General features: G+C 38.6%; 1 protein-coding gene across 1 annotated transcript in view; it reads right to left on the bottom strand.

Moving 5' to 3' along the window:
• Mpp7 (membrane protein, palmitoylated 7 (MAGUK p55 subfamily member 7)) overlaps positions 1 to 14932 on the bottom strand; it is an 80487-nt gene that overhangs the window by 21191 nt on the left and 44364 nt on the right. The window contains exon 10 of the mRNA XM_013014581.1: positions 12674 to 12844. Coding sequence (XP_012870035.1) covers positions 12674 to 12844 — 171 coding nt within the window. The remainder of the gene's footprint in view (positions 1 to 12673; positions 12845 to 14932) is intronic.

Raw genomic sequence — 14932 nt, 5'->3', positions numbered from 1 at the left:
ATGTGAGGATCATGGTTCAAGGCCAACCCAGGCAGGAAAGCCCATGAAACTCTTTATCTCCAATTAACCACTAAGCAGCTAGAAGTTCAAGCACCAGCACTGGCACTAAAAAAAGAAAAAAAAATTAGAGTTCATTAACTTGAAATTCTAGCAGTGAAGCTGATGTGCTCATTAGCTCTGAAAAGAAAATGTTTCTAGGCTAATGTAACTAAATACCTGTTTTACTTGAAACGCATTTCCTGAGAATTCATGAAATCATGTTGGCAAAAAAGAAAAAAGCCACATATATCAATCCTTATTAGAAGTTCTGGGGAAAATGTGTCCAATTGGGTTATCAAAGTATTTTTTTAAAGCATACTATTATAGATCCATTTTTAATTTAATTAGCAATTCCTTATTGAAAGTAGACATGTTATATGCTATATGAAGTTCATTCATGTTAGAAAAAAAAATAGTCTACTTAAGGTGTTAATAAAATGATCCTACGGAACTTTGTCTCTCTTCTGTTTCCAACTCTTAGCAGCATCAATTAGTTGGCCAAGAGACTTTTACTTTAACATGTCCATCAATGTATGCTGATTAGACACCTACATCCCTATCACGCTCCCTCAGCTCTCTTCTCCCTTTCCAAACCAAGCTCAACAAGCTCACCATTTTGTTTTCACTTGTGTACATACAGTATTTTGCCCATATGTATCATCTGATCTCTTCTCTTCTCCTACTAGTATCCACACCATAGAATCTAGCTTACATCCTCTCATTAAAAAAAAAAAAGTTAATTGTTCAAAGAGGTTTCACTGGGATAGTCTCACACACACACACACACACACACACACACACACACACACACACACACTGTAATTTCATCAGATTGGCCCCTTTATTTAGTCTCACTTTACTGTTTCCCCTGTTGTTCAACAGCTTTCAGCTTTCAGCCATCTTCGATCACAAGCACACTATATTCCAGAATTGTTTACTTTCTCACATTCCTCCTTCTGATCCCCTCCAATGGTCCCACCACTAAAATATGTTCTGTGCTTGTGTGTGATCCTGAATGTGTTTACCTACATGTGTACCTTATCATTTTTTTGAGACAGGGCCTTGCCACATAGCCCACGGTGACCTTTAACTTGATATACTTCTGGAATTCTCCCATGCATATACTATACTTTAGTCAATTTGTTTGTGCATATATGCATCTGGCCCTGTATACGTTTTCATATATGTTTATAACAGATTTAACTTCTACATGAGAGAAAACACATGCCTTTTGTCTCTCTGCGCCTGACTTACTTCACTTAACATAATTTTTTCCACATCCATTCATTTCCCTGGCAAATGACATAATATTATTCTTCTTGATGGATGAATAAAATTCCACTATATATATGTCATACTTTCTTGATCCACTGATCTGTTGTAGGGCATCTGGGCTGTTTCCATAGCTTGACTATGGTGAACAGTGCAGCAATAAATGTGCATGTGCAGGTGCCTTTGCTGTATCTTGACATACAGTCTTTCATATAAATGCCCACGAGTGGTATCACTGGCTCAGAGGATAGTCCTATGTTTAGTTTTGTGAGGAATCTGAAAACTGCCTTCTATAGTGGCTGCACTAGTTTACATTCCTACCAACAGTGTAATAGGGTTCTTTTTCTCCCCACAGCCCTCCCAGCAGTTGTTCTTGTATTCTTCCTGGAGTGAAGAGGAATCTCAGTGTTGTTTTGGTTTGCATTTCCTTTATATCTAGGGACACTGAGTATTTCTTTCCATTTTGTTTTTTTGTTTCTCTTGCCTTATTGCCCTGGCTAGAAATTCATTTCATTTATGTCTCATTTATGACTTCAGAGGACATGAATGAATCACAACTATTCTACAGAACCAGCCCAGGGCTGCATCTCAACAACTGCCCCTGCTCAAGAGCCTTAGCTGACCAAGGAACACAGCCCATAGTCTGTAGCAATCAACCATCTGTAGCAATTGATTAACTACAGCCTGGTCATTTGGAAGGCCCAGATTGTTTACAAAGGAGTGTGGAAATCTAGAAGAGGCCTATTATACTTCTCAAACAGACCCCCTGCAGGAGAAATTTGAGACAACATTCAACACAGTTTTCTGAGGGCCAAAGTTTAGAAGAGTACTACTGGGCAGGGCTCAGCCTGTACCCATAGTTCCCTTCAGCAAGAAAAACTAATTTGCTTTGTTTGCTCTGTTCCTCTTCAGGATATGTTTGCTGTGTGATTTAAAAAAAATTGTTGTTGTTAGCTTTTATTTATGTGCCCAAACACTCTATTTCCTTCAACAATATTTCAGGGCTCTCACCATTATTTTCTATTTCTATTTCCTCATCTTTTCCTATCTTCTTACTTCCATCTTTTCCCCACTCTTCCCTTATATTATTTAATATTTCATTCTTATAATGCTAAAATTAAATGCTGTAAAATTAAATGCTAAAATTAAAAACTGTAATTCCCATTTCTTTATAACCTTATCGGAGAAGGTGAGGCTTCCAATTGCTTCTTAATTTAAATATTTAGATTTTTGTTCAATTGTGAACCAGAAAATAATTGTATTAAAATCAAAGAAATATCGTGTGTGTGTGTGTGTGTGTGTGCAAAACACATAAGCCAGATATACTGCTGCATCCTTGTTTTTGAGACCCTATCTCAAAAACAAAGATAAACACCCAACAGGACTCAGAGCATGGCTCAGGTGGTAGAACACTTGCTTAAGAGTGTGCAAGGTCCTGGATTTAATCCCAATCCCATCCCCAACCCCCAAACTCCCTCGACCCCCATAAAATGAAATGGCAGTCTACAAAGCATAAGCATGAAACAATATTTTTAAATATCGGACATCAAATTTAGGTGTAGTTTTTCCTAAAGAAAAACAATTTGATGAGTATTAAACTGAACTTAATAATCGAAATATGGAAGACAGACACTCATCTAAAGATTGTTGTTATGAAACGACAGTCCTGATAAAGATGCTCGTGTTAATACTCTATTAGGTTAATATTCTATTAGGGGAAAGAGAGACACAGGCAAGCAGAGTTTAGCTAAATTAGTTTTAACACTGTATTTTTATTTTTATGTAACAATCCTAATTCATACACTAATGATAAACTCCATCCTTATTTGACAGCCTTCTGTCCTTATTGGGATTTATGTCATAATATTATTAAGCGGTTTATTAGAGGGACATTTGTTGCATGGAGCATGTATTACTCATGTTTTCTACTGACCTTTGTATATCATGGCAAAAACATAAAAACATAAATGGCATATTACACAAGGAATAACTGACATGGATATAGCTTTTAATATTTGTTCGCCTCCAGTGTACCTGTATTGCTGAACATGAAAATTCTTTCCCATATCCCTGCAGACATTTTTATGATACTGGCCAGTCTGGCCAACTCTTACTATCCAGAAGAAAATAGCAGAATTACTGGAATCTCTGCAATAAATACCCAACCGCTTTGCTACCTGAAAAAACATATGTATTCATTTGATTTACTGCAAGATAAATTCAGTGAAATCTCTAGGTATTCCTTGGATCAGACACATAAAAAGTCTGCCTATTATATGGTAACACTGATATTTTGATAGTATAGGCATAAAGTAAAAACAAGCTATTATATCTGACACATAATCATAGGATCAACATATTAGTAGGTGGCTGGATTTGTGTTTGAAAGTGACAAATCTGTTTATAAAAATTTAAAGTTCCTCGGGGTGGGAGGCATGGCTCAGGTGGTAGAATGCCAGCCAATGAACAGGAGTCCTTATGCAATAGCCAGTTGGAGTCCTGGTCTCAGACAATTAAAAAAACAGTTTAAAGTTCTATTGGAAACAAACTATATCAAAGTAGAGCTACTTTGCAGTGTATAGCAAGTTCTGATAAGAGTCAGATTTCCTTTCCTCTGTCAATTTCAGAATGGGAAATGTTACAAGTGAAAAAGTATCCATTTGTCTAAAGAGAAGGGAGAAAAACAAAAATGTAGAGAAAAGGAGGAAGATTAAAAAAAAAGGAGGGGACAGAAAAGAGTGAGGAAAGGAAGAAGGGAGGGAGGGGGACTGAGAGCTTCCCGAAAAAGCCCAAACTTGTCCAGAGTGTAGTCTGTCTTAGTCTTACACAGAATAACTTAAACACTGGTTTTACCTCTATTTCAGCTATAGCAAGAAGGTAATCAAATTAAAACAGAAAGATATGGCTGGGGGCTGGAGGCTCACACCTAAATCCTAGCTACTCAGGAAGATCAACACTCCAAGCCAGCCTGGGCAGGAAAGTCTGTGAAACTCAATCCAGTTAACCACAAGAAAACTGGAAGAGGAGCTGTGGCTCAAGTGGTAGAGTGCTAGCCTTGAGCTAAAGAGCTCAGGGACAGAGCCCAGGCCCCAAGTTCAAGCCTCAGGACCAGCACAAAACAAAAACAAAACATCAAGATATGACCCTCGTAAATAATGCTGCAATAAACATAGTTGTGCTGGTAGCTTTAGTATGGTCTCGTTTGTGATCCTTTGGGTAAATGTCCCAAAGTGGGATTGCTGGGTCATAGGGGAGCTCTATGTGGAGTCTTTTGAGGAACCTCCATACTACTTTCCAAAGTGGTTGAACAAATTTACATTCCCACCAACAATGCAGTAGGGTTCCCTTTCTGTCCATATCCCCTCCAGCATCTGTTGTTATTAGATTTCTTGATTATAGCCATTCTAACTGGGGTGAGGTAGAATCTCAATGTTGATTTGTATTTCTTTTATGTCTAGAGAGGTTGAGCATTTCTTCATGTGTCTATTGGCCATTCTTATTTCCTCTTCAGAGAAGTTTTTCTTTAAGTCTTTAGCCCATTTACTTATTGGACAGTTGTTTGTTTGAGGATTTGTTGTTGTGGGATTTAATTTTTGAGTTCTAAGTATATTGTAGATATGAGATCCTCGTCCGATGTATGACTAGTGAAGATCGTCTCCCAATTTGTTGGTTTTCTATTGATCTTGCTAGCTATTGTCCTTTGCCATACGGAAAGTCTGCAATTTCATGCAGCATTATTTACTATAGCTAAGATATGGAACCAACCCAGATGCCCCTCAGTAGATTAATAGATCAAGAAAATGTGAGAAATATGTGTGTGTGTGTGTACACACACACACACACACACACACACACACACACAATGGAATTCTATGCCTCCATCAGAAAGAATGACATTGCTCCATTTGTTAGGAAATGGAAAGACTTGGAAAAAAACATATTAAGTGAAGTAAGCCAGGCCCAAATAAACACAGGTCCCATGGTTTCCCTTATTTGCAATAACTAGTATATGTCTAGGACAAACAGACAAGGTCAAAAGCTATGTACGTATGACCATATAAGATAATGGTACGTGAAATGAACCCCAAGATAGGGACACAACTTGTTTTTTTCTTGCTTGCTATTGTTTTAATGTATCTAAAATGTACTATATGATTTTTTTGTTTCTTTTGTATGTTCTTCTCCCATGTTATAACCCCTGTTTTCACTGTATTTGATGTTAATGCCCTGCATCTTGTATATACATTTTTCTAATTTGGGGAGGGGAAGGGAAATAACAGAATGCTGAAATAAGGACACAGGATGACCCATTGTAACAGTTAGAGTACAAGACACTATATAGAAAATGAACTTTACAACTTGGGGGGCAGTTAGGGAGGTGGGAGGGAAGGGATAGTAGCAGAAAAACAAAGAAGGGGGTAACAATGTTCAATAGGAAATGCACTCATTACCTTATTCATGTAGCTGTAACCCCTCTGTACACTATTTTTACAATAAAAAAACATAAATAGGGATACAGGTTGATCCATTATAACAATGAGATGTACAAGACACTATGTTGAAAAATGAACTTTACAATTTAGGCAGAGGGAGAGTGTAGTTGTGGAGGTGGGAGGGAAGGGAGGGTAGGGAAAAAATAAAGGAGGAGGTAACAATGATTGATAGGAAATGTACTCATTACCTTGCTCATGTAACTGTAACCCCACTGTACAGTATTTTTACAATAAAATGTATTAAAAAAGATTTAAAAAAACAAAAACAAAAAGTAAACATTCTAAAAAAAAAAAAAGATATGACCCTCCTCTAGCCAAGTACAGGGCACATCCTTTCCTCCTCATCTGCTCAGAATTTGAACCATTCACTGGAACTCAGGATAGTGACCAAGGTTTCATCATGGCTCCTTGTATTCTCCTTCCCTTTAACTCTTCTCTTTTTTACTTTCCTTTGTATAACTTAATACCCTCTAGCTGTGATATACATGGCTTTCTTATTCATCATCAACTTATTATACATATATTCTTGCTCTATCCTCTCCCAGGAAAGTAAGCAGCTTGAGGAGAAAATGTTTGAGCTATTCACTAATGACCGGATGTGTTCAGAACACTGTCTGGCATTCAGTACTCCATAAAAACCAGCTGAATGACAGGACCATGATTTATGCCTAGAAATTAAGCCTAATATAAATAAGGTAGATCTACGATATAAAAAGCCAACTGTGCTTCTACTAAAGATCATATTTGCCTTTTCCATACAAGAATTATAATTTTAAACCCATTATACACTCATAAATTTGCCCATAACTTTTGGTTTTATGCTTATCTATATAAACTCCTCGGGAGACCAATTCCTACAAGCCTTCCATCAAAGTTTGGCAAAAGCAATGGGAATTGTAAGACATTAACACTGGCATTCCATTTTGAGAGTATACTTTCTTCTCTGCTTTTGGGAAGGGACTTAGTGTTATGCCACCATTTTTATAGAAAAACACGACTTTCTTATAAACATCTGTTTATTCAACCATGTCTGCAAAGCAGTCTTCAGGCAACATGTGGGATTCAGCACTGGGGAAGACAGAATAGAACTTAAAGCTCAAACTGCCATGTGCAATACACAGCAAGATTTATTATTAGTTTCCTCACGCCTCATAACCACAGAGAACAAGTCACAAATTGTCTACATATCCACACACTAAATTTTTGCTCTCATTTTGGCGTAAGCCACACAAAGTGCTTTAGTGTTTTTCTAAAAAGAAAATACCAAAGCTTTCTTCTGCTCCTTCCTTTCTCCCCCCTCCTCACGTGATTGGACTTCGTTACTCTACTCTGTAAATAAGTCAGGTTTCACTAAAGATACAACTTGTCACAAAGGAAATTGTACTAAAATGTTTGACATTTGGTTTTAACACTTTTCAACTACTTTTAAATATAAAAAAGGAGCTTAACAGGAACGATCACAAAGATATTTAGTGCGTCTGGAATAATACATTTATGAAATAAAGGGAAAATGAAAATACTTTTGATCAAAATTCAAAGTCCTCCGTTGTCCTAGTTTTTGCTATGGTACTAACTTGGTCTATCTTCAATTCTTGACACCAGGTCCAAGAATAAAAATCATATAATGTTATGGTAATATTATAGAGAAAATAATACTCTGCTCCTCCCCAACATTATTTTCTAACACTTTCAGGGCCAGTATCATTTCTCCCGATCGCTCTGATTGGCAGAATGCCAGAATGCTTGAGTTCTCTCCATCTCCTGCCCACATTGTAGGGGTCAACATATATCCTAAGTAGACTGTCTTTCTTTACCATCATAAAACATAAACAGTTCACTCTAGAGAAATCTGGAAATTCCAAAGTATGTGTCCACTGCTGGCCTCAGTCCTTCAGATGATAAAATTGCTCAATAATCTAACTTATGTGGTTTGGAAACTAAGGTTTAAAACCAGAAGTCACCTACTCATATTTGAATACCATATTTTTCAACAATGTATAACATTTTTTAAACCTTATTAAAAGTACTAACAATTGGTCTAAGTGTTTAAAGAGATTGTTTTGTTTAACCCTCAAAACAAACCTAGAAGGCTCTTATTATTTCCATTTTTCAGATGAAGAAAAAAGTCCAAAGTGCTATGATGGTAATAGATGTCTCCTGCCTGCCTGTTGAAGGGCAGAACAGAACTGCAGCACCGCTGTGGCCCTGCATGGCCCATTTCTAACTCCTATGCTACCCTGACTCAAACCATACACAGGTGGGCATTTCTCCAGACTACAAAGCTGAAACTTCTAAGGCATCAGATGTGTTATGTAAGCCAGGCACTGGTGGCTCATGCCTATAATTTAACTACTCAGGAGGCAGAGACCTGAGGATTGTGGCTCAAAGCCATCCTGGGTAGAAAAGTCCAGGAGACTCTTATCTCCAATTAACCAGCAAAAAGCCGCAAGGGTCAAATGGTAGAGGGCTAACTTTTATCAGAAAAGCTTAGGGACAACACCTAGGTTTTAAGTTAGAGCCCCAGAAATGACTTACAAAAAAAGGTGGGGGGGCATATGTAGGGGCGGAAAGGTTTTCTGGCAGTGACTACACAGATGAAAACAAATGCTAGGCCCTATTTCTGGAAGACAGGTAAAACCTCTCAGGGCTGTCAGATGGCCCCTGGCATGTCGTTCCGTACAGAAGGGCACGGAGCATAACGGAATGAAAGGACACGTGTTAATATTCAGTCCGTGGCCCCAGGAGTTGACTTTTCCAAGCCTCCACCTGTCCAGGCATTCTTGATTTGGGCATGTTACAAATCTTTCCTTAACTAGAAACATTCCTAAGCAGTTTGCTTCAACATAACATATGTTCATCATTCTCGGCTTTTCCTAGACAGACATGGGATCTATTCTGCTCCCCTGGGTAGACTATATAATCTGACGTGACAAAAAGAACAAGCCTAGTAGTCTCCATTACGTCCACTTGGTTAGAATGCAGTCATTATCAACTTAAGAAATACTGCATCTTCTCAGCAATTGCTACAAAATGGGAAAACAGTGTTGGAGCTTAAAGAGTTTCAAATGAGAAGTTTTTCTTTTCCTGTACAATATTCAGAATAAAGGCTAAACACGATTACAAATCAGTGGACCTAATGTCACTGAGCAAATGTGGATAAAATGAAAACAAAGTGGGGAGGGAAGGGATGGTAGGGGAAAAACAAAGGAGGGGGTAACAATGCTCAATAGGAAATGTACTCATTACTTTACTCGTGTAACTGTAACTCCTCTGTACTGTATCTTTACAATAAAATTATATATTGAAAAATAAAAACAAAGTTTTTAACCATCATTAAAATGCAAACATGAGAAAGCACAAAACTGAAATGCAATGCCAAGAGGACAAATGAAAATAATTTGCACAGTTCAACTACCAACTGAAGAGGGAAAGCAAATCCATTGAAACCAAGTGACAAGGCTGCCCCTGTGTGCATGGGGATAGTTCTCACTTGAATTAGGACCAACAGTAATAGTAAAAAGCACAGCGCCTTTGTTAATCAGTGGGACCAGCAGCATGGCATTGTGGGAAACTCTGGCCCCTTATCTCAGGTGTATCAGTTCAGGAACTACACGTTAACAAGACCCCTGTGATGGAATGCAAGTTCAAGTCTGAGAAGCCCTGTACTAGGGGCTGAAGGTCAAGAGAAGGGCCAGAGCTTCTCTTTCTGCTCATTCATTAAGACTATCTGATACTACAAAAAAAAAAGTATAAATACTCTCTCCTTTCTGAGGACAGAGCAAGTAATTCCATCAAGCATGATCCCCCCCCCACAAGTGTCTGGGGGAATGCACCCAGGAGAGGTGTAGAAAATGTGAGCAGACTGCAGAGAGCAAGACCAAGGAAAGCAGTCGGGGGTCCTTTAAATCACCAGCAAACTATAAAGACAAAGGTGGTAAAACAAGAATGATGTGGAATGAATGAAGACCAAGTAGAGAATGAATACTACAGAGGAGAGAGGAGAGCCTAGAAAACTTGCTAAACCCACCTGGAAGCTTCTATGGAAATATATGACTCAGGGCATCATTTAGTGAACAACTGATGCATTAGGTAGAAACAAATCTACACTTTTACAAAATAAATATGTGGTATTTGTTAAGAAAATGAATGGATGGATCCTAAACCAAAAAGAAAAAAACAGAAAACAAAAGCAGGTCTAATAGGGCAAGCTAGCGTTGCCTTGTTTTAGAAGAAGAAGCTGTATTCTACAATGAGATGAGAAAGAAGGTTCTAGTCTCTAAGGCCCTACAGCTGACTCAGCTCTATAGCTTAGCAGCTGTGAGGTTTTGGACAACTTGCATATCTCTCCTTCAGTTTTCCTGTGAGTAAAATGTATATATAAGGTATTTATCAGAGTTGCAGTGAAGAGTGAAGGGAACAATAAGTAGTCTTCAGCCATTGTTACTATGTGTACAGCTGGACATGGTGGAACTAGTTTTCCAGGCACAAAGGAGAGCTCAGCATACGTGGATGAGGAGATACAGACTCTTTTAAGAAAGGAAAATTTGAATTTCCTTGAAGTATGCAAATATGTATTTATAAGCAAGGCATAAAATTAATATCTGATGAGGCAAACGATTCCTTCAGTGCCAGCGGATGTGAGACAGTGAATTGCTTCCCATGAGTCACCACCACCTGCTTCAGATTTTCAAAGGCCTTTCCCTTATAAAGATGGGGAGAGTCCCTACCTTCCCATTTATTCTGTAACTGTCATGTTGAGTTTATAAAGGAACAATTAGTAATAAACACCACATTCCTTTATTCTAAATTCCCAATGTCTTTGGCCTAGATCCTGGAAGCTGACATAGCCACATGTTTGTTTGTTTCATGCTATTACTGGGGCTTGAATTCAGGGCACAGGCTTTTTCTCTCAAAGCCAGTGCTGTACCATTTGAGGCACAGCTCCATTGCTGACTTTCTTGGGGAGATAAAAGTCTCATGGCCCTTCCTGTGTGGGCTGGCTTCTGATTGTAATTCTCAGATCTCAGCCTCTGGAGTGGGTAGAATTTTGGGCATGAGTCACTGTCACCCAGACACCCATCACATTTTTAAAGTTCAATAAGAGTGATTGAGGTTGTGAATGGTCATGTCCATGAAAGCAGGACTCCATAGAGTCTAGAAGGTTGATGTGAGTTAAGCCAACCAGTGCTGTGGTAATACCATATGCAAGCACTAACCACTTCAAAACACTTTTGTTAACTGGCTCTCCAGCTTGAAGTCCCTGAGAAATCTGTTGTAATACTTCATCACACTGAAGGTCTAAATGTCACAGAAAGCTTACAACACGGGTGCCGCCTGAAAGCAAGCTCAACAAAATTTTCACTGCCTTAAAAAACAGTTGTTTCTTTTACTTATTCATCCTGACATAGTCCACAAATCTCAGTGTTAACTAGTTCCCTTTCTAACAGCAGTTCTATCAATATCCCACAACCATTCATTAGAACCATCTTAAAAGTCTCTAGAAGCTGGGTGGCATATGCTTGCAATCTTAGCTACTCAAAGGCTGAGATCTGTAGGTTGTTGCTCGAAGCCAGCCTAGGCAGGGAAGTCTGTGAGATTCTTCTTTTCTTTTTTTTTTTAGTTTCAAGTATAATTTATTTATTTTATTTATCTGTGGCATATTCTTAAATAAGACTTTAATATCAATCCGGATATGAGTAGAATAGCGACTTTGATACTTTAATTTTTACATTATTTTTACCATCTGTAAGTAGATGTATGGAGGAATTGCTATTCACCAAAGTAGTTTATAAATACAGCACATCTTGATCAACACCGCCCCTGTCAAGATGCTTACCCACCCCTCCCAACCCACCTCCCATTCCTCTCATTTTAAAACTTCTAGGCTATGTATTCAGTTTTTTGCCATCTAACGAAACAGTTTATATAGACACTGCATCTTGATATGTGCCTTCACTTCAGCATCTTTGCCCTCCTTTCAACCTACCCATTCCCTCATGCTTCTCAATTCTGTGGTTTCTAAAATCAATAGTAAAGGGAAAAATGCAATAACAAAATGGTGAGACGAAGGACAAGAGGAGAAACAAATACAACCGTGATACTCACAAGAGCATATACTAGAAATAATCTGTACAAGTTGGGGGGATGGAGGGAGGGAAAGTAGGAGAAAAATGAGGGAGGGGGTAAAAAGTTCAACAAGAAATTTATTATTACCTTATTTATGTAACTGTATTTCATCTTGACAATAAAAAGTAAATAATAAATTTTTAAAATGAAAAAAAATGAACTGTGTAATGAGGAACACTGGGCTCTGTGAGACTATCTCCAATTAACCAGCAAAAGCTGGAAAAGGAGGTGTGGCAAGTGGTAAAGTGCTAGCCTTCAACTTGGGCTATGAATGCAAGGCCCACTACCAGCACAGACCCACAAAAGTCTCTAAAGGATGTATATGTCCAGATGATTTCCGATTTCACTCTGGAGACAAAGCAGAGTATTCAAGATGAGGAAATTTTTAGTTTGAAAATTCAACTACAATGTAAAATTTTACTGTATCACTTATTTCCTCAAAATCACAAACATGCTGGGTGCCAGTGGCTCACGCCTCTAATCCTAGCTACTCAGGAGGCTGAGATCTGAGGATCGAGGTTCAAAGCCAGCCTGGGCAGGAAAGTCTGTGAGACTCTTATCTCCAATAAACCACTTAGAAAACTGGAGGTGGTGCTGTAGCTCAAGTGGTAGAGCATTGGTCTTGAGTTGAAGAGCTGAGAGACAGCACTCAGGCCCAGATTTCAAGCCCCATGACAGACAAACACAAACACACACACACACACACACACACACACACACACACACAAACATTACATACTTACCAACCAAGACAACAAGCCTGTATTTGTCATTCATCTGTCGCTGATATGGTGTGACTTCTTCATATGTAGGCACATCAGCTGTATCATACTGATCGCTCTTCTTGCACTCATACATGGATTTATTTGTTTTCTTATCTTTTCTGCTAAGACGGAAACTTCTTCTAAAGCCAGCTGCAAATAAACAATACATATACTTTAGTAATAACTAAATATTAAAACCCCTAAGAGAGCCTTTAAGGCTGGGATAGGGATGTAGCTCAAGGCTAGAGTGAGTGTCTAGCATGTGCAAGGACTTAGGTTCCATCTCCAGTACCACAAAAAAACATAAAGCAAACCAAAGAGAGCCTTCAAATTTGGATTGTATTCTTCACAATTGATACAAGTAGCATTAGTAAAAGGGGGAAAATGCACACAATTTCATATAAACAGTAATTTATAGAGAACTACCTAACATTTATTTATGTACACAGTTACAATTTAACCTTGAATTTGGTTCTAAAATTAATGAGTTCTTGGAAATTGTTGGGTAGAATAACTATAAAAGAAAGCCAAGGGCTGGGAAGGTGGCTCAGTGGTAGAGCATTTGCCTTGCATGCATGAGGCCCTGGGTTCGATTCCTCAGCACCACATAAGCAAAAAGAAAAAAGCCGGAAGTGGTGCTGTGACTCAAGTGGTAGAGCGCTAGCCTTGAGCTGAAGAGCTGAGGGACAGCGCCCAGGCCCAGAGTTCAGGTCCCACGACCAGACCCCCCCCCAAAAAAAGAAAGCCGAGAAATCACGAAGTGGAGTAATGGTGTGGATTCTAAATTCAAGTGCAAGGAGTGCATCCACTTGCAAAGGGGCTAAGCAGGTGTTGCAGATTTTTCTGTGCATCCTTTTGGTGCATGCCTTCATAGCCACACCTCTGGAGGAGATGCTCATAACTCACCCCTAGCGCAGTAATTCTCAGACAAAGGTCTCTTCTTAATTTGCAGAACCAAGTTCCCATCTCACCTCTTTCTCAACCCTGTCTAACTGGATTTCTGACTTAGCACACAAATGACACACTCACTACAATTACAAGAGAAGTTCATGCTGGGTTCCATAGTGTTCTAATTTCAGGTTCCCATGGCTTTCATATCTTGGGATGTAATTAGAGGATAAACAGGTACAACTAGAAATTCCTTCCCAATTATTCCTTATAGGGAGGAAGGATTTTCCTTAAGCCACCACAGCCTTTGGGTACAGGAATGGGTACAACAAAAACATAAATGTAACCCAAAGCAAATGTAACCCAAACAGAAAATATGAAAAATTTCTGATTAGTACATCACAACTAAATGTTGAATTTTACAAGTAAACCTTAAGTGTTTATCTGAAGAGTTCTTACAATTCACCAAAGTTTTTTCTTTCACTACAGACAGTGGGAAATGAAGTCATTAGATTTCTAATGTGAAAAGACCATACAGAGTTCAGAGGACGGCGGAGTGAAACTACTTGTGTAGTGCTTGATGCTGAATAGGTTTGATAAATTTACCAAATTTAAGTGGGTGCTGGTAGTTTACACCTGGAATCCTAGGTATTCATTAGACTGAGATCTGAGGAACACAGTCCAAAGGTAACCCAGGCAGACAAATCTGAGAGACTCTTATCTCCAGTTTCCCAGCCAAAAAGGTGGAAGTGAAAGTAGAAATGTGATCATGTGGTGGAGCACCAGCCTTGAGTGAAAAAGGTAAGTGGAACTCAAGCCCCCATACTGGCACACACACATAGAAAAGAAAAGTTTACCAAATTTAATTTTAAAGGATTCAACAGAAAAATCTACTACTATATCTGTGTCACCTTTTTTCTAGGAATGTGTTTTTGTTAACAAGAAAGATTAAAGGGTATCCTTCCCTTCCCTCTTTCTCAATCTTTTCCTCCATATACATGGGTTCTGTGTTTATATACCACACCTTATATATGCATGCACATATATACACACAGCTCTATGCATACAATCACACAGACACACACACACACACACATATGCACACACACAGCACAGGAAAAAAAGAAAAGCAATACCATGACAAAAATGAAGGATATAACAAAAGATATGAAATCCAGACTCTTTCTTTGTGGTTATTTTTCAGACAAAACCAAAATGACAGGGGCTAGGAAAGTGGCTCAGTGGTAGAGTACTTGTCTTGCATGCAGGAGGCCCTGGGTTTGATTCCTCAGCACCACATAAGCAGAAAAAAAAAAAGCCAGAAATGGTGCTGTGGCTCAAGTGGTAGAG

The sequence above is a fragment of the Dipodomys ordii genome, unplaced genomic scaffold (genome assembly GCF_000151885.1).
Source record: "Dipodomys ordii isolate 6190 unplaced genomic scaffold, Dord_2.0 Scaffold24, whole genome shotgun sequence".
Taxonomy (NCBI): domain Eukaryota; kingdom Metazoa; phylum Chordata; class Mammalia; order Rodentia; family Heteromyidae; genus Dipodomys; species Dipodomys ordii.
Note: the sequence above shows the minus strand (reverse complement) of the source record. Positions and strands in the feature narration are given on the sequence as shown.